General features: G+C 44.0%; 2 protein-coding genes across 4 annotated transcripts in view; both read right to left on the bottom strand.

Annotated features, from left to right (window-relative positions):
• Window positions 1-22,952, bottom strand: part of LOC135394249 (DNA polymerase delta catalytic subunit-like) — a 52,797-nt gene extending 29,845 nt beyond the window's left edge. For 2 of the 3 annotated variants that reach the window (XM_064624901.1, XM_064624903.1), the window contains exons 1-10: window positions 22,821-22,952; window positions 22,095-22,279; window positions 20,533-20,822; window positions 19,162-19,255; window positions 18,118-18,289; window positions 12,945-13,177; window positions 12,195-12,361; window positions 9,020-9,265; window positions 3,286-3,396; window positions 3,017-3,208 (exon numbers count right to left, since the gene is read on the bottom strand). In XM_064624901.1, coding sequence (XP_064480971.1) covers window positions 3,017-3,208; window positions 3,286-3,396; window positions 9,020-9,265; window positions 12,195-12,361; window positions 12,945-13,177; window positions 18,118-18,289; window positions 19,162-19,255; window positions 20,533-20,822; window positions 22,095-22,266 — 1,677 coding nt within the window. In that variant the 5' untranslated portion in view covers window positions 22,267-22,279; window positions 22,821-22,952. Of the gene's footprint in view, window positions 1-3,016; window positions 3,209-3,285; window positions 3,397-9,019; window positions 9,266-12,194; window positions 12,362-12,944; window positions 13,178-18,117; window positions 18,290-19,161; window positions 19,256-20,532; window positions 20,823-22,014; window positions 22,280-22,820 lie in introns of those variants that run through there. The other variant, XM_064624904.1, reaches the window with a different exon arrangement.
• On the bottom strand, window positions 16,248-16,794 carry LOC135394251 (tigger transposable element-derived protein 6-like). Its single transcript, XM_064624911.1, has one exon. The coding sequence runs from the start codon at window positions 16,792-16,794 to the stop codon at window positions 16,258-16,260; it is 537 nt and encodes a 178-aa protein (XP_064480981.1). The 3' UTR covers window positions 16,248-16,257.
• Window positions 22,953-25,897: the final 2,945 nt, after the last annotated feature.

The following is a 25,897-nucleotide window of genomic DNA, read 5'->3' on the forward strand; positions in this document are numbered from 1 at the left end:
CACAACCATAAACGCAGCAGTGTGAATTAGGTTTAACTCTCAATGCAGTTCATCCCACTAATGCAGTCTACCACACACAACAGAGGGCCCCTTCTCTCATGATATGTTATGCTGGATGAAAAGGCTCACAAGTATGGGGCAGATCATGGAATGAGCACAACACCACAAGATATTTCACCACGAGGTATTCCAAATTATTCGAATTGGGCCTTTTCTGAAGAGATTATTCTGGTTCGATTTGCAGTGCAAGTGAAATATTCTTATGCTATTCCCAATAGAAATTTTGCTATTCGCGCAGCTCTAATAAATGCTCTTTTTCTTTTTTTAATTCTGTGTTAGCGCCGCGAAGCAGCTGTGGCTATGAGCGGCATACAGACGTGGACAGATGGAGAGAGGACAGCAGGAAGGAGCGGGGGACAGCAGGGTTAGTATGCGTCCTGGGCAGACTTCAGGGGGAAGTGTGCCGACATTCGTCTGGAAAGTCTTCAGAAAACCCAGGGAAAGCCCGTGTCACCCCCCCCCCCCCCCCCAGTCTTGGCGTGGAAAGCGATCATCCTAACCACTATGCCACAGGAGCTGGTAATAAATGCTCTAAAATACTTCGTGCCCACTAGGAGGTGCATAAAAAGGGCCTTGTGCTATTAGTGTTATCTAATTAATTAGGCACAGCAACAACAACAACAACAAAAAAAAAAACTGGTGGCTATGGTGCACTACTGCTAATATGTAACATTCAGTTGACTTCATCTGCATAGTGTGCTCCACCTTTTTTAAAATCTTGGCACGTGTTATTAGGGAAACCACAGGCACATTCGGATGGTATGAGGTGCGTCTCTGTATACTGCACGCTGGAAGTGTCGGCATCTTAAAGCCTCATTTGAATACCCTGGGAGACATCAATGAAGGCGCACGTCATGAAGTCGGTTGCGATGTAGACTGCATGGTGTGCACTATGCACTTTCTGCTACAGGTGCTAGGTGTCGCACCTATAAACAGATAATTTCAAAGCAGCCAACACACTCTTCTGCATACCATCTGCAATCCAAAAATGGGTGATGCATCGGAGTTCTACGTCAGGCTGCTACAAATATAAGTTTGTAAACTGTCACAAAGCTTTTGCTGGCGCTGCCCATGTGGCACTAACATAATTGCTTTAAGTGTGTGTGTTCGATTACCTAGCAGTAAGGGTGCAACTATGGTGCACACTGTGGCACATAAGAATTCGAACACAGCATATTTATTATATGTGTCACCTGATGAGTTAACTTTGTGCAGGAATTTTCATTATACGTTGTAATAATGTATTCAACTAGAGCTTGAAGTTTTAGGGTTTAACCTGTTTCTTCCTCGAATTTGCACCCCAAATTGAAGGTTGCCTCTTTAGGGTGAAATCCGATTTTCAGCTGGATAAATTGCCTTCACTGAAACGTCTATAGGAATGCCCACTAGCTTGATTTCAAAATATGTTGCCAGGCGGTGGCATGTCACATAGATGAGGCTGTGAACATCAACAGGTCACTTGTGAAACAAACAAATTGGAGTCCTCCGTCAGCTTTGCCATGGACGTCCTTTAGCTTCTTTGCTGGAGTGTGTATGAGTCGCGTCTGGGGAAGTTGCGTTGCTGAAATTTTAAATGTAAAGGATGCCTTTAAGACACTCTTTGTTGATGATATTGAAGGGAATATGTTACAGTCGCCGACCGATTTTTCGAACCCCGAACCCCAATTTTCGGACATGCTCGATTATTTGAACTTGTTCGTGCAGCGGCTGCGAGTCTCAGAGTTGATGTATAAGAACATCCAAAACATCCAAAGTTTCGGACACCGTGCAGCCCCGTCACTCGATATTTCGGACTCTGTTTGCCCAGCCAGCGAATTTCTCTCTTGGGATGACGGAAAATATTTGTATCATCCGAAATTCGTATAAAAAGACATCAACCAACTAAAATATTCAGGCAAAAAAATAGGCAATGATTGTTCATTTTGCTCATTGCGCTTTTGCTCTTCGTTTTTGGCCAAGAGCGCGAGTCACGTGACAACTCTGTAAAGCGAGCTTCACCTAAAGCACGCATGCAATAGGTGAAGCCGACTTGCGGGCTTGGTGACGGCGGTACCTCTGTCAGTGAACAGTGACAAAATATCGCTTCAGGAAATAGAAGCTGATGTTATCAGGCAGAGCTGGAAGCATGCTAGGAAAGCATTGACAAATTTTTCCAACTTGTGCTTAGTAAAGTTTATTTTGAAGCGAAATTAGTTTTTTTGACTCCTCGATTATTCGGACTTTTGCGCGATCCCCACAGAGTCCGAAAAATCGGACGATGACTGTATAGGCCTTTAAGGCACCCTCCCAGACATCAATTAAAAATTCCTCACCAGCACCACTAAAGTGCATGTGGGTGGGATGCTGCCCCTTCCTCAGGCGAAGTATACCCAATTAAATTGGGCTGAAGCTGTCTTAAGTTAAACAACAACGGTCCACCTGTGTTGGTCCTGCAGCACCAGCAATTTCGTAAAGCAGGCTTCACCTCAAGCAGGGAAGCATCAGGTAAAGCCCGCTTTCGGGGGTGGTGTGATTCATATTCGGGGAAAAGTCAAATATTAGGATTGAATACTTCGACTGATCAACATTCGATTTGAATCTGAGAACTCGAATATTTGCACACCCCTATATAAACATAAATATGACCATTGTCTTCATATGTCTGCATATTGGTTGGGACACCCTTAGTGAGTTTTAATATACCGTTGATAAGGTTATCGTGCCTATCAGAACCAATCTCGGGTTGCGTGACTTGGAATCTTGTCCACTGATTGGTTCCGGTTGATACGGTTCGACGTTAGCCACGTTATCATATTTTATATTCCTGTCAACATAGTCATAAACAGGCTCAACAGTACCATTTTCTTTGGCCTTCGTGTTCTCATATACTACATCCACCCATACATACATATCGATACTTTATACATATAGGTACATGTGCAACGCTACAGAGCCAAATATTACTTTAGGCAATTACCTTGCGAAGCAACTGGGAAACCACCTTGATCTGCTGCCCTCGGGTAAGAAGGTAAGTAAGTGGTACACCAGTCACACGTGCCATCTCCATGTAGTTGATGATGCACATAAGTTTATCGAGGAGGCGAAGAGGTAGCATGGCATCTTTGAGACAGTATACTGCTAGACGGCGTCGTGTCTGGTCTGTGCCATTCTGGAAGTTATTGGCTCGTTGCAGACAATCTGAATGTGTTGCTACACCATGAAGCATGTAGGCAAAAGTTGATTTACCTGGAGGTCAGTAATGATGCTATGCTGCACATCTTCCTTTTGTTCTTGTAGAAAGTGGTAACTTACAGCGTTCAATGTGTAAGATCTCAGCTTGTAGTCACGAACCAGAGCCTGCAAGTATTTAAATGGCATTCTTTTACATACTGAACCATCCCAATGCACAACATCTGGATACATACTGTGCGTCCTAGAACACCAGTCCCTAGATTCCCCCATTATTTTCCCTGATCCTTCCCCAAATTTGTCCGTGCACAGGGTATTGATATTACCAACAGTTTTCATACTACTGAACTACTACAAGTACAGTGCAATCCAGTTATTTCGTACTTTAAGGGGACCAAAAATTTGCTCGAATTAAGTGGAACTAAAGGGAGTCGCTCTGAATGAATTAGAGACATGTCATGGCTTGCTAGGCCTTGCCACATGTTTGTGGTCACGCGATGCTGCAAATATAAGAGGTTCATTCATATTCAAAGGTATTTATTTACAGGCAAGCATCAAAACACCTCAGGACAAAAAGTAATCTATTGTACGTATAATGTAAAACCCCAAGACCAGAGAACACGAAGGGACAGACACAACACGAAGTCTCAAGAAAAGACTCTGTGTTGTGTCTGTCCCTTCGTGTTCTCTAGTGTCAGAGTTTTACATTATGCAACAACTCCACCAGCTCGTTTTCTACTTTGCCAAGCAACAACAACAACTTTATTACGAGATGATGACTGGGGTTTTCATCTCATCATCTGGGGTGATGTTGGGAATGAAATAATGTGCCCCTTTACAATTTACTACTACTTAGCCATTTTTTCATTGTTATATGTGTTTCCATACAATCCACCCAATCGTACTCTCCACGAACACAAGCATCGCAGACCAAATTCCGAAAGACACTGGCCTTCATCCATGCCTTTTTGTTATCTGCGTATCAACAGGAAAGATCTTGCTTGATCCCCTTAAAACAGCGAGGCATACTTGCTTTACTGACCTCAAATAAGCAACATCATTCTGTGCATACCCAATTATGGAGATTTGTTCTTTGCTCCTCTTCCTCTGGCACATGTGTCTCCTTTACAAGTAGGATTCCAACTTTTCGACGGTACGACTTTCCGATTATTTATAAGTACGGTCTGAGGTTTTCTGGTTTTCCCCGATTCTTCCCCCGAATTTACCCGCCGAATCGCACATTCAGTGATTCAGGTAAAACCCGATCTCTCCCACGCAGCACAGAACCACGGCACATGACTGCAGTAACAGGAGAGAGGGAGACGGATGGAGGCTACACTGCAGCCGAGAGGCAGAAACTCACGGATGTTTCTCCAGCGTCAAAACGCCTCGTGCATGCTGTGGCCTTGTACACGCGGTGAAGAAACAAACTGCGGACAACCAAGAGAAATGCCAATGTTGCCACATTCGTTGACCTCAAGCATTTGCCTGCGAATGTCAGTGGTCGACAGATTCTGGTGCACACATGTTGTGCAATCATCGAAAAAAGAATGTGGTGCGCAAGGCTTTCAGCAGTTCCAAGACCAAAACAACGCCCAGTACCAAGCAACTTAAATAGTTCTGAAAAGATGGGAGTCAGGAGACAAAGTAAGCAGAATTGCAGATTGCTGTCATCTTCATCTTCCTGGTCATCACTTGGCGTCTCGTCTGTCTCTGTGGTTTCAGCGGCAGCCCCGCTGACCTTGGCAACGATCTCGCTGCCCATCAGTTCGGGAGCCACCATGAGGCCGTTGTCTCCCGACATAAAATTGTCGAATGCGACAATGTCGACGTTCAAACGCCTCCACACCGTCCATGTGAAGGTGGTCCTAGCATTCCAACACTTCCACGACCTTTTCATACTGCTTGCCACTGCTTGCGCGGTGTAACTGTTATCGATGTTCTCACGGGCTTTGAGGATCGTTAAAAGGGTGTTTGAAGGAATTCTGTACTCCTCTGCAACGTCCTCCTTCCATTTTCCACTGCCAACTTCTCAGAAAATGTCCAACTTCATGTTCAAGGATAGGGTTTTCCTGTTCCTCGACATCACCAAGCTCGGAGACACGATGTGAAGGCAAACAGAAGTAGGAGGTCGTCGAGACGGTGGAAACAGAACGCATGCGAAGAGGTCGAAATGTCAACAAACTGAGGGTGAGGGTCAGCTAACCGGTAACTGAGGGCGAAGCTGAAATGGCTGGAACGGGCAGCCAATGGAGTTGTTGCCTCGCACTCGCCCACTTTCGCCCCTCTCTTCACCTAGAAACTTATATCTCCTAATTCCCCGAAGAGCTTCGGGAGAAGCAGCTTTGTTCGTTGCTTATCGCACCATGATTTCTTTGGGGAGGGGATGCTAAGTCACTCCGTTGTAACCAAAATTTCGAGGAACCTTGCGAAGTTGGACTCATTGTAAAAAAAAAGAGATTCCCATAGAAACAAAGCGCCACCAACCAAACTGAAATAAAACTTCGTAATAAGCGAAAATTCGTAGCATCCGAGCTCGTTGTAACGAGGTTCGACCGTATAACAAGCCTTTTAAACCAGATTTTTACCAGTATCATATCATTCCAGAACTTTCAGCTGAATTCACCCGAATTGAATGGTGCTGTTTTTATGCTTTTTACCCCCAAATTTGGCAAAAAATATTTCCCAAAAACCTCAGACCCTATGGTGTCACAAGTAATAGGTACACTAAATAAGCAAACATGTCCTTGACACACCCGCAGAGCGCCGGATGGCGAGCGCCTGTGTGCTTCCAGGGGCATAGTCGGGTGCCACTGACTAATCTCGTTCAAATAAACCATTACGCATATTCATAGGTGCAAACTACCGGGCACTTTCCTGCTACTGAAATACGCAATCAGAAAGTTCAAATTAAGAGATTTTGAATTAACGGGATAGCACTGTAAAAGAATCTATAGCACTAGTAATTCTTCAATCAGTAATATTGACAGCCTTATTGGAGCGGCACTGATCATGTAGAACTCACAGGGGCACATCAATTATTGAAAGGCTACTATTTATATGCTGTGAGCTGTTTGTCAAGAACTTTCAGATGTTTCCACAAATCTTTGCATTGCACCATGAACGCTTTCGTATTCATACATTCATTCGTTATGAGAAACATTGCCTTAACATGTGTTCTAACTAGAGGTGTGCAAATATTGAAATTTTCGAATACGAATATCTGCAAAATAGTCCTTCGAATATTGAATATCACATCGTAGGATAAAGGCTTCTAAAAGTAACAATTAAGCCCCGAAGCCACGAGCATGGTCACTTGTATTCTGCTGACCATTAGAAAAATACCCCAAGTGCTAATAGGGAATGTGTATTAATGTGTTGACTTAGCATAGGACATACAAGCCTATATGCACATGTACAGCAAAATTATTTTTACAATGAAACAATGTGCTGTTCTCATGAGGCAAGCTGAAAACCGTAAAAACAGCTTGCATTTCAAAAATCTTTCATGAACATTGAGCACCTGTGTGGACATTGTAAGTGCTAGTAAAACAGACAGAATGGAAGTAAAGGGCAATGACATACGTCCAGAATGTGGAATGGTTTAGTGATGAGCACATCTCAGAAGGAAATTGAAGGTGGCAAGTGCTCTCTTCTTGCACTGACAATGCCTTCCACATTTGTCGTGTAGGCAAGAAACTGCACGGTTTCACTGTGCTCTCACGCGTGAGACCATCCCTCCTGACGGTAATGCATAGTTTGGAACAGCGTGATTCATTAGCGCAGTAAAACTGCAATCCTCGATGATGTTGTACGACTGTGCTCATCACTCATGATTGTTTCCGCACACATTCGTGTTCAGCCCTTCTTTCATTCCACAGCAAACATCTGCGCGCGCGCCTAAAAAAAAAACTTGCGAGCAAAATCGCTCAGCTGGTCAGGCTTTGGGCTATATGCATCTTGCTACGTATCTTCTGTAACAAGAGATAGTGCAGTTTCAAATGACATTGCAGCGCTATTGTTGTCCATGTTAGCACTTTTAACATAGGGTCGCACAGTGCCGGAGCTGAAGAAACTATGTCGAAATATCGTCACGTCTCACTCTTCGATTATCGCCGTCATCGCACGTGACTATGTTTCTACCATATTTCATTTTATTTCATTTATTTACCTGAAGCGCCTCAGAAGAGGCATTACATCAGGGGGGTAAGAATTGCGCCCATAACCTATATTTGAGCACTAAACAATATGAGAAGGTAAGCTATTCCACTCATGTATACAGTACCACACTGTAGAGGAGAATTGAGAAAATATTCGGTAGGTCCAAATGTCGACTGAAGTTTAAAAACATGATCAACACGGCCAGAGATAAAGCATGCCGGCCTTAAATATGCGAACTCTATGTGGAATAATTTATGCAAGAATGACTAACATTTGATTAAGTGTCTATTCTCAAGAAGTGCAATGTTACCTTGCTGTTTTAACGCCTTTATGCTTGTAGAATTATCATGGATATTAAAGATAAATCATATAGACTTATTCTGTATACTTTCTAGTTTTCCAATCATGTACTTCTGGAATGGGCTCCAAATCATGGATGAGTACTCTAATTTCGGACGAAGAAGTGTTTCGTACGCGATTAGGTAACTTAATTTCGGGAGATGCCAAGTGTAGCTTACACCTTAGAAGGCCAAGGGTTCGTAAGGCTTTTCCGCATATGTGATCAATATGGAAATTCCATGACATGTCATCGGAGAAGTAGATTCCTAAGTATTTGTAGCAGCTTACTCGTTCGACGCAACAATTTTACAGGAAGTACCGATTAATCGAGTGACGGTTGCTTTTAGATATGGTCGTATGCTTGCTCTTGGACGTGTTAATCTCCATTTGCCACTTCCTGCACCAGTCCACAATATGATCTAAATCAGACTGCAATATTAAACTGTCATTTTGATCACTAATTTCCCTATAGAGTACAACATCATCTGTATAGAGTCTAATATTAGAGCAAATGTCATTTGAAAGGTCACTGATATAACTTATAAACAATATAGGACCTAAAACAGTACCCTGCGGAACACCCGACACAACATCGTTATCGAACACAACATGCTATATCGTTGACTACCAGAAATCAACTGACAAAAAAAAAAAAAAACGCTTTAGAGACGTGGGTTTTGGCTGTGCATGCAGTGGCACTGGGAACAGCAGTGTTCAGCTCAATGCCAACAGCATTTCAATATCTAACTGGAATGTCACCAAACTGTAGGCCTAACACGTATGTTTGGAGTTCATTGGCAATCCACTAAAGTCGCGACTGTGCTGACGATGCATGCGCACCACTGTTTCGCGTTGGGCTTGGGCAGACTTTAAATGGCAGCTGCACACAACTGCGTACTAGTTTCGGTTTCAGTTACCGAATATGTAGCGACAGCATTCGCAGGTGAGCCTACTTCAAAAGCTCCGCGCATCGCTTTGCAGCTGCTCTGCTATACTTGTTTGTTGCTGTTACCGCAACGTACGAATTCTAGCGCTCAGCCCACGACAGCGTTGAGAAAAAGCTGCAATGATATTCGAAAAAAATCGGATATTCAAACTTACTTGAATATTCGAAAACTTTGAATATGAAATTTTCAAATATGAATACGAATCCAATATTGCAAATATTCTACTCGTATTTGAAGTTTTCCAATATTCACACACCTCCAGTTCTAACAGATGTGGTTCAACGTCATCCACCACATCCTAAAAATTTGTCAACGCATCAATTTATAAATTACGTCATACTGACCAGCAGTAGGTCAAACTGCACTCGTCCCTCCATGGTGATAATTTTGTTCTCACGTCGGCCCATCTGCTTCGACTGGAGCACGGAGTCCTTAACGAGAGTACGAGAGTCTCGAATACGTCCCAAGAATGGGAACGATGCCACAGACAGGCGCTTGGCACGGTTGATCAGGTACGGAAAATCGAAGTTCTGGATGTTGTACCCAGTTACGATGTCCGGGTCCACTTCACGAACAAAGTCTGCCCATTTCTGTACATAATCATGTCCATATCATCATCATCACAAAATATTTGCAGATTTCATGAGTAGCAAAAGTGTTACAGTAGAATCTCGATGATACGATCAGGGATGATACGAATTTCGGGATGATACGAATTCTTTTCCAGTCCCGGCCGGAATGCCTATTCTTCCCATGTATTCGAGTTCGGATGATACGAACGCGTTATCTTGCCTTTTCGGGTGATACGAATGCGGCATGCGACAGAGGTCGTTCCCTTGTGAGGCGAGAGCACGGGAGTCATGCTGCTCCTTCTTTCGAAAAGGGAGGACGATCCTCACCATGAACGCCCTTACATCATGTAGCGCAATGCAAGCAATGACTTTCCTTTTGGTGGTGGTGGAGTAGATAAGATCAAAGGGATTGCACGAGGCCGGGAACCTTATCTCTGTTTTGACCTTTTTACCCCCCTCGCAACAATAAACCGTGAAGCTGTGTGACATCGCTCTGGCGGAAAACAACGACCGGAACACGTGGAAGGAACATATCGGGACAACTTGTGGCAACATTATGCGTCACCATTCCGCAAGTCGGCTTCACCTAACGCCTGCGTGCTTTAGGAGAAGCTCGCTTTAGAGCACTGTCGCGCGACTCGCGGGTGGAAAGCACGTGCTGGGTCTTCTGAATCATCTCGCGTATTTGGGCAGCATTGGCCAAAAACGGAGACACAAAAGCGTTACGACCGACCTCTTTCACTGACAGTAACGGAAAATGAACAGTCACTGTATATTTTCTTGCCTCAATTTTTATTTTGGTTTAATTCGTTTGATTCGAATTTCGGATGATACGAATTTTTTCCGCAAACCCGTGAGATTCGTATCATCGAGATTCTACTGTAACATTATATGACACTGACCTAAAGCAGAACTGACATATAGCAGAACACATTTTTCTCCATATATCAGAATTAGACAAGCTTCAATGTTGTTCAACCTTCTTGTTTAAGGGGGGCATTGGATTAGAGACTAATCCTATTTCTGGCCCAATTTCGATGAAAATTGGTGGAAATGTTCTTCGTGTGCTTGAAATGACTTTGCCCAAGTTTCAAAAGTTACTCCTCAGAAGTATAGACTGGTCGCTATAATACCTATTCTGGGGATCTGGTCGTTTTATTTGTTACACCTGCACACCATTTTCAAAAATTTACAGTAGAATCTCGATGATAGGATCACGGATGATACGAATTTCGGGGTGATACGAATTATTTTCCGGTCCCGGCCGGAATGCCATTCTTCCCATGTATTAAGAGTTCGGATGATACGAACGCGTTATCTTGCCGTTACAGATGATACGAACAAGCTGAGGATGCGACAGATGTCGTTCTCCCGTGACGCAAGAGCGCGCGAGTCACCCTGCTCCTTCTTTCAAAAAGGGAGGGCGATCCTTACCATGAACTCGCTTGCATGCGCAGCGCAAGCAATGACTTTCCCTTTGGTAGTAGTGGAGGAGATAAGATCGAAGGGATTGCTCTTCCCCTAACCTTATCACCTTATCTCTTTTTGACCTTTGACGGAACAGTAAACCGCGAAGCTGGGTGGCATCGCTCTGGCAGAAAACAGCGGCTAGAACACGTGGAGAGAACATATCGGGACAACTTCTGGCAACATTAGGTGTCACCATTCCGCAAGTCGGCTTCACCTAACACCTGCGTACTTTAGGAGAAGCTCGCTTTACAACACTGTCACATACTCGAGGGTGGATGGAAAGCTCGTGCTGGGTCTTTTGAATCATCTCGCAAATTTGATCAACGGAGACACAAGAGCGTTACAACCGACATCTTTCACTGGCAGTAACGGAGAATGAACAGTCACTGTCTATTTTCTTGCCTCAATTTTTATTTTTGTTTAATTCGTTCAATACGAATTTCGGATTATACAAATTTTTTCCGCTGCCCCATAAGATTCGTATTATTGAGATTCTACTGTATACTTGCAAAATGCAAAAAATGCAAAAATAAAAGAAAGAAATAAAGAGTCATTCAGAGTCAGTTTTGGTCTCTATACAGTCGCCGTCCGGTTTGTCGGACTCTGCATGGATTGCGCAAAAGTCAGAATAATCGAGTAGTCCGAAAAAACGAATTTCGCTTCAAAGTAAGCTTTACTAAGCACTAGTAGGCTGGAAAATTTTGTCGGTGCTTTGCTAACGTGCTTCCTGTTCTGCCTGATAACATCAGCCTCTATTTCCAAAAGCGACATTTCGTCACTGTACACTGACACAGGCACTGCCGTCATCAAGTCTGCGATTCGGCTACACCTAACGCATGCGTGCTTTAGGTGAAGGTCGCTTCACAGCGCCGTCGCGCGACTCGTGGGGAGACAGCATGTGCTGGGCCTTTTGAATCAAGCTGGTTGCCAAAAACGAAGGCTCAAAAGCGTTACGACAGACCTCTTCTACTAAGACGAATGGAAAATGAATGAAAAATCATTGTCTATTTTTTTACCTCAATGGAATGGAATGGAAAATTGCCTATTTTTTTGCCTCAATATTTTAGTTGGTTTATTTCCTTTGATATGAATTTCGAATTACGGTACACCAATATTTTCCGTCACCCCAAGAGAGATATTCGCTGGTTGGGCAAGCAGAGTGTGAAATATCAAGCGACGGGACTGCACGGCGTCCGAAATTTTGGAAACATCAACTCTATGGGACCCGCGGCCAGGCGACTGCAATACCTATTCTGGGGTTTTAGTCTTCTTATTTGTTACACTACTGACTGTGCACACCTTTCAAGGCACCACCAGTGCTCAACAAAAGCAGCTTCTGAAATTATTTCCCAGCCATGGTGTTCCACAGAGTTTTCATCATCCAAATTAATTGTGAAGGATTCTGAGCTGTGTCAAGCATTTCAGCTGCAAAGTCAAAGTATCAACGAACACTCAATTTTCTCTGCTCTGTACATACCTGTAGCATTTCCTGTTCCCTTTTAAAACAGAGCACATTACAGCCAGCAATTGGAGCACACGTGTTCAAGGTAAACACATTACGGATGAATGGGTCTTTGTTGCCTTGGCGGACCACCATGTTTGCAATCTGGATTACACTGTCCTTGTCAGCTTCTGGGAAAATACCTGCAGGAAGAAAACCAGACCTCTTCACAACACCATACAATTTTTGTTTCACCATTTTCTACATAAAGGGATTTAAATGATAGATCCCCATCCCATTAAGGGGCTACAGGGCAGGAAGGACCCCTGCAATGTAATTAAGTACTCATAATTAAGTAGACAGCACAGCACTGTCAGAGGAAAGCTTTATTGTTCAAGGTACTTTCTTCAATTTCATATTCACATCGAGCCACATCACCACATTACTGAATATCCAAGTGAACTGCCTTGTGAGACATTGTGCTGTGCAACTACTGCTACCATACTTAGAAAAAGTTTGTGCATATTTAGCTTACCGTCTCTATTACCTTTCTTATATACGTAAACTGACTTCTTTACTACGATCTAAATGATCTGTCGTGTTCAGGCTCCCATTATTTGGGTATTTATCACATATTCACATTTTTACATTTCATGCACATCCTGTCATCACGAAAACAGCAAATTTCAAAGAGAAAATCAACTGAAGGACACGAAGCAGCAATTAAGGAAACCACAAGCAGGGGGGATCTACTCAAAACGTATTGTAAACTCACGAATTCCATACCTTTACGACCAGCACACTCAATGTCAAAACTGAGAATGCGGAAGGGAGCTACTCGTGCCCACTGGCCTTCTGGTGCATGAGCCACAAGTGCATCCCATGCTACATCGACTTCCAGTTGGCAACGAGACATCTTCCGTTTTGTCCCATCTTCACCACCAGAAGATCGCAGACGATAACTGCCAGCAGGCAGTTCGATCCAACTACAACCCACCACTCCAGAGTCCACCATGTACCTGAAGTGGATTGGAGTAACGCTTTACTTTAACCCCTAACCCATTCTTAAGTACACACATGCTTGAAGTACTGAACCATGAGCAAACTGACTTGCACAAATCTGGTTTGCCCGTTTCAAAGCAAGGAATGTGTTCTTCAATGAATTCTACATGTCCGATGCATATTTCACTCAGTTGTGGGTACATAGTAGCAGAAACTTGTTTCAAGAGAAGTTAATGCATGTAAAGAAGTCTGACACAGTTGACAATGAGAGTGTATAACACTTTCTTCCCAAAATGCTCAAGCTCCAAGCTCTGCATAAAGCAGTGTTTCTTGTTTTATAGTAGCTGCAAAGGATTGACTGACCCCCTTATGCCTATTCGTCTCTAGCAAGGGTGTCTACTAAGCTGTAGCCTTCAAATTCCCCGACTTTTCCAGGTTTTCACTGACGAATTCAAGCGAATTCCCTGACCAAAACAAAAGGGAACTTGGTGCCTGCTCCTACATTTTGATTCAGATCCCTTATAAAACACATCATTTATTAAGAAAAACTGCCCTACTTTTCTGCCTCTGAGCTTGCCGTATTGGAGAACTGCCACTTGCAGCAACATTTCTGTGGCTTGGCCACCCAACCACTCATCAGCACTCGTGGTTCACTGCACATCATGACAGCACTTGTCTGTGATTTTCCCTGACTCCAGCTGCCTTGTTGGTAAATTCCCTGACAATCCCCTGATGTTTCCAGTCACATCAAAATTCCCTGTTTACCAGGTTGGTAGACACCCTGACTAGACGAAAAATACACTTTTCAATTTTCTTTTCAGGAACCACGAAAAAAACAAAACTTCCTTTTGTGTGAACATCAATGAATGAGATGCTACAAATTTTAACAAAAAATCTTACTTGGGGCTTTTAGGAGGAAAGTGTATAGCAAAAATGCATGCACAGTGGAACCTCTTTATTGTGAAGTTGGTCAGTCTGATAAGAAACTTATATGTATCAGTAGGCTGGTTCATGGTTGGGGTTTCAACACACCGGAACCACAGGTTTACTTCACTATATCTGCACTAGATGCAGGTTCACCGTTTTTTATTTTTTTATTCCGTGTTAGCACCATGAAGCAACCGTAGCTATGAGCGGCATACAGACAAGGACAGATGGAGAGAGGACAGCAGGAAGGAGTGGGGGACAGAGGAGTTAGTACTAGGGGTGTGCGAATCTGAATATCGAATCGAATGGAGGAAAAAATTCCGAATACCGAATCGAATATCGAATATTCGTGCAAAATTTACAATTTGCGGCTTTCGCACTAAAAGTTTCCATTTTGTAGCCCATGGCTTTAGTGTAATTTTTCTGGCATTAACTGTCACAAGAGAGACGTGTAATTCTTCTGCTAAAAGCCCCTACTCTTTAATTTTACGTGAGATTGCTTCCTGCTTTTCAGGTGAGCCCACGCTTACTGGAGTACTGGAGTGGTTACCTTCATTTCAAAATTTTATGTCAAGCAGTAGCATGTTATACGGATGGAGCTGTAATTGTTTCAGACAACCACAAGCCATTTGTGAAACAAACGAATTGGCATCCTGCCTCAGCTTTGCCATGAACACCCTGTAGTTTCTTTGCACTCGCCCTAGGAAGTTGCACTACTGAAATTTTAGACGTAAAGGACATCTTTAGGACACCCTTCTTGTTTGTGGGCTGTAACCATTATTCGAGAGGCCTAACTTTTTAAAGGCAACCTCACAGACATCAAAGTCCCTCGCCGGCACCGCTAAACTGCATGTGGGAGGGACGCCACCCCTTCCAGAGGCGATGTCTACAAAACTAACTTTGGATAATGTTATCTTAAGCTAAACACTGTCCCGCCTGTGTTGGTCCTGCAGCAAGGGCAATTTCGTAAAGCTGGCTTCACCTCATGCACGGAAGCATCAGGTGAAGCCCACTTTCGTGTTGTGTCGTTTATATTCGTGGAATAGTCGAATATTCAAAAAATCGAATATTGGATATTCGATTCGCGAATCCAATCGTTCGAGCGTTTGATATTCCATTCGAATACGAGAACTCGAATATTCGTACACCCCTAGTTAGCATGCGTCATAGGCCGACTTCAGGGGGAACTGTGCCCACATTTGTCTGGAAAGTCTGCCGAAAAACCCAGGGACAAACCTTAGACAACACAGCTGGTGGTAGTATTCGAACCCACCACCTCCCAGTCTTCAGCGCGACCGCGACTACCACCAACACGCGGATGTTTCTACCCACTTGGCCATGCCGCAGGTGTTCACCATGTATACATAGGGTTCTTCGTTTTCGGGTTAAACCCAATTTTTCACAATCGTTCCCCCCCCATACAAGTTTTCAAGAATTCGGTTAAAACCCGATATCTACCTGAAATCCTTGCGGTCCTTCAACTTGTCGTTCTAGGTAAACCGTCAGAAAAGTGAATCATAACATCAGCAAAGAGAGCTGTTTGTGATAATCTATTTGTCCTCCTTTTCTAATCCCCTCCTGCAGGAGTGAAAGACAAGCTTTGTGGAGCTCGGGCAAGTGTTTGAACACAGCGGCCATTCACTGCCCCAGTTCTGAGCGGAAATATTTATAAGATATATATACACAAATACGATTATTGTTTCTCGTCCCAGTGTCACAGCAGTGGCTTGTTTGATATGCCTTTGATTTCACCCGAAAATTCCCCGATGATATCAAACAGAGATAGTAGCGCCCAATTTCTCCCCGAATTCTCGTGTGTAAATAGCACCCGATTTCCCCCCCCGAATTTGAAAAATCATAAAACCCGAAAACAAAGAACCCCATGTATACATAGACACATTATATTTGCATATCATCAGCTGGCATGTGCACAGTACACTCCTCTTAAACAGAACTCGCAGGGAACGGAAAAATTGTTCCATTTATCAGAAGTTGCATTTAAGCAGTGCACACAAAATTACAAACAACCTTTATTTGTTATTGTACTGTGCCTCTCTACCAAAATAGAGGTAATTACAGTCTGCTGCGCATTTTCCAATCGCTTTTTCACAAAGTGCATATGCATATGTGATAAGCCCTTTACAAATTCTGTCTCGCCTTCTCGTTCAAACTACTGCTGCCGCTTTAAGACAGCATGCCATGCCTCATGCTGTGGCACTGTCTGTCGTACAGTGTCCTCTATTTCATCATCGTCGTCAATGGAGCTGTTGTCCTTATTCTGCACCTCTGCAATCAGTTCCTCCAGCTTCTCTTCCCGGCACGTGGCTAGGGTCGAATCCACCATTTCATATTCATCCCGTGTGAAGGTGGTGGTGCCAGCAATTTCACTGAATACTGTATCAGCATCAGAATCATCATCATCACAAAGAGTGTTGCATACTGGACTCAAGTCTTGAGCAAAGCCTGCATAATGGCAGCGGTCCTGCACAGTTACTGGTTTCACTTGTGCCCACGCATTTGTCAGAATGTGAGGCGCTGAGAGCAAGTCAATGCCATAGTCTTTGTTATTATCCGCACACAGCAGAATCCGATGAAGAAGCTGTCGCCTGTAGAAGACATTAAGGTTTTGAATGACATCTTGGTCCATAGGTTGAATGACAGCTGTTGCATTCGCTGGCAGAAACTCGAGCTTTATGGACTTGAGCATCCACCTGACCGTGGGCCGGACAGTTGTCCACTATGAAGATTACCTTCCCGTTTTGCCGTGTAAACTTCAGGTCTTCTTCTCGCATCCAGATCTCAAAGATTGTCTGTGTCATCCAAGCTTTCGAATTTGAATGGAACCGGGGTATAGCTCGAAAGCAGCGTGGGTGCTTTGCTTTTCCTACAATCACAAGCTTCAACTTCTTACTACCGTCCATGTTTGCACCCACAAGAACAGTAACCTGCTCTTTGCTTTGTTTTCCTCCAATACACGCTTCACCTTTGTAAGTGAGTCTTATTTGGAAGTGCTTTATAAGATAATCCCATTTCGTCCACGTTGAAGATGTCCTGTGGCTCGTAAGCTTGTAGAATTGCTTGAAGTTGGCCCTGTTGCAAATCGGCACAAAGGTCTCTGTTGACAGCAGCAGCTTCCCCGGCAATCATCTTGAACACAAGGTCATGCCCCTTTTTAAAGAGACTCAGCCAACCGTCACTCGCATTAAAGTTTTCGCAGACACCCAGCTGGGAAGCAATCTCCCTTGGCTTGCCTTCTAAAATGGGTCCGCTGACTGGAAAATTCTTGCTCTGGGCATGCTTGAACCATAAGAAAAGCACTTTTTCCACATCTTCGCAGGGCATTGTTCGCATACGCTTTTGGGCGGCTGCAAAGTTTCCGGTTGTTACTGCCCCTTGGATTTTGGCCTTCTCTTTCAATATCCTTGAAAGCGTGAACTTCGGGATGCTGAATTTCTGCACCAACTCTGCTTTCGTAATCCCTCCCTGAGCATGAGCTTCGATGATTTCCAACGTCGTCGCTAGCGAAAGCGCGACAGACTCCACGGCACACACAGAAAGTAGGCCTAACTCTGACACAGGATAGCAGCACGTTGGAAGTCACGACTGAAACCAACTTGAACTGCTGAGCATGTGACTTATAACCGGACCTGGACGTCGCATCGGATTGGATCGTGCTACGGCTCTCATTTAGCCACAGTCAGCGTCACTAGCCACAGTCTTCATTGTTGTGTGGCGGCCGGTGACAGTCTTCGACGTCCATTGGGCGGTGTCATTGAATTCAACGTGACTGTTTAACCTAAGTATGCAGAATTATATGTTCCAGAATTATATAGATTTTTACCATTGTGCATACAGGAAACCAACGAAAGCAGCCGGCAGTGTTCCGTTTATCCGCAATTTCCGTTTATCCGACACCACATGTCGACACCACAGTTGAGGTCACAGCCTACTATCTACTACAGATAAGAGTGGACATACTGAGCAATGGTATAGGAGAGTGGAGACACAGCAGCAGCCCATACGTATTCACCTAATTTCAAAGTCCACGTTGCTCTCGTAAATCTTGTAGCAGACCGGACCACATGCAGGAATACTGACAGCACCATTCTCTAGGAGCCTTTTTGCAGGGGCAATTAGACGTGGCAGTACCATGGTCACCTTGAGGAATGGTTGTTTGCCCTTGTCACTGTACCCATAAATACCTGAGGACACAAGCATAGGAAGAAACAAGCAAATTAATGCTTGTTTTGCAAATTAATTTGCAAATTAAACAATGTAAAGGAAATTAATCAAGAGGTGATCTCAAAGTGAGGAGCACAACCCTACTAGATTACACCGACAATGTCATAATTGGCATCTTCTATACAGGAGCCCGCACATATCATAATTGCATAACAGGAATTTGAATTTTGAATGTGCGTAAGCAGACATACGACTGTAGTAGATGACAACGACAGCTCCCAAGAAAACATGTCAAGTGATGGTGATAATCAATTTACAACCTTGGCAAGAACACATTTCTTATGGAACATGCTCCGCTTGTACAAAACTCCCAAGGTAAACTGAAGTACAAGGTATTGTATCAATTGAGGGAACAATAAATGAGCTGATGAGCAGCTCCACCGCTACCTTCCAGATGCAGCGCTGGAAACGGGTGGAAATGACACTGTCACCATGATTTAGTAGGTCGTGGTGAGAAGCCGGGCTATAGCTGGTTGTCATACATACTGAACGTAGAGAGAAAACACGAAAACAACATTGGACGAGCTCAGGTCGAGCAGGACGAGCTGTTTTCATGTCATCACTGTAGCAAATAAATAAAAAATGGTAAAAATGAGGATCTCCCTAGCAATGCCCAGCAATACAAGTATTTTATTTTGCACTTCTAAGTTTTTAGCGAATTCTCAGAGCAAACCACTTTCTGTCAGACATGATCAAAGCAAGGGATTAGTAAAGCTGAGCTCTACACTGATCACTGTAGCATGGTGGTTTCAAGTGGGGATTTACAATGTATGCTTTCCTGCTTCCACTAGCATCCCAAATGTACATTATCAGAGAAACTGATGTCACATACTTTGTTTCAAAGTCACGTCCACAGCAGCAACCGCATCAACCAAGTTATTCTTGTTTGACCGCATGTCGGCAAGGACGGCAGTGTTGAGTGCATTCTTGAAGGATATATGAGAAAGAACATCAGTTCCATCTTGAAAATGGTAAGGTAAAACAAAAGTAAAAAAGTACACAGTGCAACATAGAACACAGTGCATATAAAATAGAATATGAAAACACAGTGCATCAGGGTCAGGACAGGCATACCACACCTCAAATTAAATTCACATGTAGCATACGCAGACCCTTGAGTTTCTGAGTTTTATGATTTTTTAAAAATTGGGGGTAAAAAAAGTTTTATTTCAAGAGCTATAAAATAGCGTAAAATAAGGAAACGTGGGTACATGCCAGACAGAAAACTAATTTTCGGTGGAAAAAAAAAAAAAAAAAGAGAGATCTCGTCTCGCATTTCAGATTAACACGAGACAATTGATCATTTACGGCTTTACATCGCGAGACAACTATGATCACGAGCGACACCACGGTGATCGGTCTGGGGATTAACTTTGCCCACTTGAGGGTTCTGTAACGTGCACTGAAATCTCAGCACATGGCACAGCGTATTTAACGTCCCTCACGGAAGACAGCATGTATAAGCAACTGGTACCCTGCAACCAAGTTGCTGGTGTCTTCGGCCAGGATCAGTAGGCGGAGACAGTACTAATTGATCCACCGACGCCGGTATTAATGTAACATGCCGAGCGGCTGTGCTAAATGCACAGTGGTTAGCATTCTCCAGTGCCTGTATTGGTGGCCGAATTTGTACGTTGGCAAGTTCATTTTCGGACATTTTCGGGATTACCCTAACTGACAATGATGCAAATCAGGGGGGCAGAAACAGATTTTACTGAATTTACCGCTACAACACAAGGTTCTAAACATAATGATGGAATTTCATAGATCAAAGACATTACGCTAGGCTGATTTATCTGCGTGGCAGCCTTTACAAGCATTTGGCAAAGACTCAGAAAACTAAAGGATGTCAGACCAAGCTTTAGCAAGCGTTCACACTGACGAAGGGATAACAAGGGGTCTCATAATGGGGCAATATTCACGGTATCATATTGGGACTACGAGATGTGACATCAGTGCAACCTTTGCAGATCAGTGCAGGTGCTCAGTAATGTTTCCACGATGACAAATCACAATTTTACATCTTAATGCAATACCCCCATGCTCCAACTTCAAAGATGTGAAGATATTCTTCAGGTATGCAATCAACAGCTTTTGGTCCCATTTGAGCTTTGCTCTCGAGTCCATCAGAGAGTACGAAGTATCTAACTTTCCTACCTCCACGGGTACTCAAGAAAGAGTATAAAGAAAATGAAAGCCTCACCTTGAAGGCAGTACAATGCTCTTTCTTGAAACTGCTCGGAGCCTCAACGTAGAAGTAGGCCAGGAAGCCGTGCACGTGACACAGAACACTGTGGCCACCATCTGTGACACCAAACATGCGCACAATGGGCACAGTACCAGTACGCATGCCTGGCATGCCATCCATGGGCTGACCCAAGTAATGGTCCAGATCCAACTGTTGGAATTCCAAGGAGTCCACCGACGGCCTCAAAGGTGGTACAGCCGGACGTGCCCAACGTGCACTCGTACATGTGTCCTCTGGGCCTTGCCCTAATGAGATTTTATGCAATAAGTGTGTTATCCAGGTCAGTAACAACAAAGAATGCGGCCCACTCCGAATATCTGTCCAGGGCACCTTGCAACGCAGAAACTGGAATGTGATATTTGTTTTATACAATATACAGGGTTCATATTATGTATGCATAGGCCTACAGTGTACATGTATTCTGTATTTATGCAAAGCGCTTCTTTCGAGCCCTGTTCTCTGCAAATTTGTTAATCAATTCGTCATAGTCCAGAGATCTGGCAATCGTGTTATCGACTGAGATAAGTCGAAGTGCAGAAAGCTTGTCATATGCCGTGGCTGAGTGCAGGATATTCTTGATTAGTTAATGAGCTGATTGTTGAGTGGGTCATAAGTTGATGAGCTGGATCATCCGCTGATGATCCAGGGTCTGGATCGTCAGTCAGTGGTTCAGATTCGGATACTTCTTTCCCAGCAGCAACTGGCAGAACTGACTTCACCTTAGACTTCACTTGAAGTACTTCTGCATACTTCTGGATATGATTTGTAGCTGCTGGCGCTGCCCATTTCATGTGCTGGTATTTGAACGTTGGATTACAGCACAAAAAACGTTGACAACGTTGGAATTTTCGGCATCCTTTGCTGCCTTTCATTTACTAGCTCCACTCTTATAGATTCACAAAGCCGTCACACCATTAATTAGGATTAGTGATTTATGTTATGTTATATTAGTCATTTATTTAAGCGTTAGATTGATTCATGCAATTTTCTGTATCATAAGTGTGTTTTGTGATTTTTCCTTTCCTTTGTATTTTCGTGTACCGACTCCCCTCTGTAACACCTCTGGGGCCTTGAGGGCAAAAAAATAAATAAATAAAAGCATGCTTCTGCGATGGAAACGATACAGAACTAAACTAAATTAATAACAATAAACTCTTCCCTTACGAAAGCCAGTCTCATGAATCAGGTGATAGGCTGAGCTTACAACCAAATACATTGTTATCTATCAAGTAAGCCATAGTTTCACCTTCGGGTGTTGTCGACTTTTGTCTTTGTCGACTTCTCCCACAGTTCTCTCGAAGGCCTCAATTCTTCAAACCCACTGATATGCATCCCATAATGCGTGATGAACATCTTTGTATACACTACCTTACAAGTGCGACACATCAGCTGTATTGGCTCTGCTCGATATTAAATAGAATGGGCTGCACAACAAACCTGTGAGCTGACGGACGCCCATGGTATTGACAACCAGCAGCATTTTTTTATCATGCAGACGTTTCGTGCAGTTTTCTCACCCACAGATTCCTGCGATTCTGTATCATATGTCTGCTCCTCGCTCATAATATCTTCCATTGATGCGAGCTCCATTTCGAAGTCCATAGGTTCGTCGTCGTCTTGCGAGCGGGATCTTTTGTTGCCTTGGGACAGCGGCATCTTATTGTTGGACGGCTTCCGTTTCTTGTCCATTCTGGTACCTTTCCTACCGAACCAAAATATCCACGTTTATCACCCGAGAAAGAGATTTCAATGTATGCTGGAAAAAAAGTCGCGACATATGAAATGCTTTTCGCAGGAAGAGAGGTCTTCAAATATTTGTCCTCACGGAATGCTATATTTAGTAAGTAGCAAGTTTTAGTTTTTCGTTTCGTATACAGAAGAAATCAAGCCATACAGGTAACTTGGTGACATCGTTGCGAAGACGAAATTGAAAATGATCAGATGTAAAAGAAAGCTTTGCGCGGAACGAAGTTGGCCGGCTCCGTGCGCGTGCAGTGTTATTTTTGCAGTTTACCTTTAAATTTCACAGAACTGGCTTCGTACGAGTGGCGTATTCACAAAAGCAAGCAGAACAACAACCCCAACACGTATGTTGAACCGTACTAGAAGCTGTCACATCAAAACGCACGTCAAGACGCAGCATTCGCTGAAGTGTTTCAAGCTTGAGCGGAGCAGATACAAGCAATCCCTAGGCGAGAAAAGGATGCTTTCGCCTAACGAAAGATCTACTTGGGATGTCTTACCTTCGTTTACCACGTCTTGATAATCAGGAATATGTACAAAAGGTTAAAAAGTGCAAGTTTTAAAAATGAAAACAATCACACCAACAAAGCAACGTAAATTGCGCCAAAACCTTCAGATTTGCGCGCGGCACATGTGGCCGCTGCGGCGCTAAAGTGCTGCTTCCGGCAGAGCCGTAGCTTCCGGTGATGATGCATCCGGCTAGGCAAGTTTCCTTGTTTCGGTTTCGTTGTTGTCGGTTGGATTTGGATTTGCTCTGTCGCATTCTGTGATCATTAACATGTTGCATTTCATTCGCTCGCAAATGATTTTAATAACCTTGTCGGAATTTAGGAGCCTCGATGGGGGGAATATGTTTATTAACAAAAAGAAAGGAAAAGGAAATCTCGATGGTAAACGCAAGTGTCATATGGCAAAGCGCGATCGCACCATCCCGTTTTTCCATGGATAGCCATGCATGTGCAATCCATGGATACCCGCATGCTTGATTAAAATGTTAATAATAAATTTGGAGCAATTTGCTATTGAAATTTTGTTTTTCGTTGTCTCTATACATAAGTGTGCTACTTCTCGTTCGTGGAACCTTACTGGTTTACATTCTTGTCCTTATGGCGGTTGTGTTCAATCTGTCTTGCTTTAGGATTTCACAAAACCGAGATAAACAGGCGGCATGTTCTAGCTGAAAACTATATACCGTCAGTCGTCGGAGTCAATAAACTCAACTCACCTTCGTGTTTCCTCTTTCATTATTCTCGTATATTACAAAATATTTTGTCAGCCGACATCAAGACCTTACACCGACTTTAACATCTGGAGGAGGTGCTAAGTGCTAATTCCATTGTCTCAAGCATACGAACTGTCTTCACTACTGTGTTGTGTCCGGGCAGGTAGTTGCTCTCTTCCAGCTGGATGATTGCTAGACGTATAGCATACAGGCAAGTGAAAGTGTATGTTTTTACATTTGAGGATGTCTGGATCCAAGAAGATGCAGACAAAACAAGAGACGATACAAAATGCTCCAGATATTCTTACCTCTCTTCTTTGCTTCAGACATTATGCAGTTACACGACCTACTCTATACTAGAGACCTGAACAGCTGGCGAACCCCTATGCGAGAGACGGGTCATGGGATAGTTACGGTAGTGGCCACTGCAAGCGCCACATAGCATTATTGGGGAGAGGGAATGTTGCTGTCGCCCTTGCCACCGTCTTTCGTGCTACCGGTGCTACCAAGCTGTTGCTAAGCACGCGCTATTCTCTCTCTCACTGCTGTCGTCGTTGTCAACTCAGCCCACCATGCATTGCCGTGGTTTCGGCAAGTCACGTGGTAACGAATAGTGCGAACTAGCGCCAAATCCCATAGCCAAGCGGCGATTGCCAGAACTACTACCTCAGCGCAGGGAGCTTTGCGGATGTCCAGGTCTCTAGTATAGTAGTAGGTCGTGTGCAGTTATGTCCACCCTGTCCTGCTGTATGTTTTTCTATGTTCGTATCCACCAGCTTCCCTGTCCTCGTTGCTGAGGTCATGGTACCCATCGACTTGTCCTCTCCAACGCGAGCCTCTGCCAAGTGTGCTCCAACGCGGGCCTCTTTGTGTAAATCTCCCCAAACCGGGTGACTTTCGTCCAGCGGCATCTAGACAACGTGGCCACCTCTTCTACACGGGTAATTTCGGTAGTGACACAGAAGAACGGGTGGATGTAACGATGCTGTAGTCAAGCCTGACTAACCACCAGGATACAGAACTGCGCACAAAAGAAATATTTCCGAAACCACACCAAATTTCGCAGGAGTCGAACTGCGGCTAAATCTGGTGTGATACTTCGAAGGCTCGAATTTCGTAAGGCAGAAGCCCTTTACTGAACCTTGCAGCGTGTTCAAGCGGATAGGATACCCCACATATCTTATGAACACCTTAGCCTTGTGTTCTCCTGTTTCTGTTTCCTGGCGAAATAAACTACGAAAGCCATGTCATTTATTTGTTGCTTCAGGTGGCCTTGAGAGTCATATGTCCTTATGCCATTAGTGCTGACGAAGGCGGAGCTTCCGCCGCAACGTTGACGTTACCCCTTAACTTTCCATCAGTAAATAAATAACTTCCCCCTCTTTTCTTACTTCCTAGACCTTCGTTGTCTGTCTCTAATTTGTTTTTGTTTTTTTCAACCACCTATAACTTCGCGGTCGCCCGAATACATTTCTTTCAGCGTATCTTTCCACGGAAAGTATCAGTGTTTCAAATGAAGTATCCATATTATGCACCTACTATTGTTGTTCTTGGAGATTCCCAAACCTGGTAGCTACATCACCATTTTAACCCCAGGTCCCGATCGGCGCCCACGATGTTCGTGTCCCGGAGCGGAGGACGGATCCTCGACATCATCGAGGAGGTTGACCTGCTGCCGGCCAGTAAACGTGTCGTGGTCCTACATTGTGAGACCAACGACATGCCACTAGCAGACACCAGATTAGCCATGTCCTACTACCGGCAGCTGCTTGAAAGTATCCGCACCCGCGGAGGTATCGAACTCGCCGTATGTACACTTGTCCTCCCTCGATCCCAAAACCGACTCTGCCCTTTTGCTGACAGGCGCAGGGAATACCAATGCAATCCACAGGTCTTCACCTTCAACTGTCTACACGTGGAGCTGCGCCAGCGGTCCCGGGACCTGTGCTATCTAGCATTAGTCCTGACGAAGGCGGAGCTTCCGCCGCAACGTTGACGCTACCCCTTAACTTTCGGCCTGTATATATATATATATATATATAGATTAGAAGCTTAGGAGGGCGGTTGACCACGAGAATGAAATAAGCAGGAAAAATCAGAAGACGACAAAGAGCTTACAGGAAAACACAAAGGGGAGTTTATTAACACATATAGGGACGTTTACGACGTTTCGGCAGTCAGCGCTGCCTTCGACGGGACTGGGGTTTGGTGACAAGAACAAGCTTTATATATGGGAGAGGGTTATGTACAAGGGAAAGAGAGCAGCGCATGCGCTTTTGTCATGACTAACATAGGTCGGTGACTAAGTGAAAGGGGAATGACCGCGTCTGTGCAGCAGGACCTTGAGGAAATACC

The sequence above is a fragment of the Ornithodoros turicata genome, chromosome 5, assembly GCF_037126465.1.
Source record: "Ornithodoros turicata isolate Travis chromosome 5, ASM3712646v1, whole genome shotgun sequence".
NCBI classification, from domain to species: domain Eukaryota; kingdom Metazoa; phylum Arthropoda; class Arachnida; order Ixodida; family Argasidae; genus Ornithodoros; species Ornithodoros turicata.

Excerpts from the sequence above, each read along its gene's own strand:
- LOC135394251 (XM_064624911.1), bottom strand. The coding sequence starts at position 16,794 with ATGCTCAAGTCCATAAAGCTCGAGTTTCTGCCAGCGAATGCAACAGCT.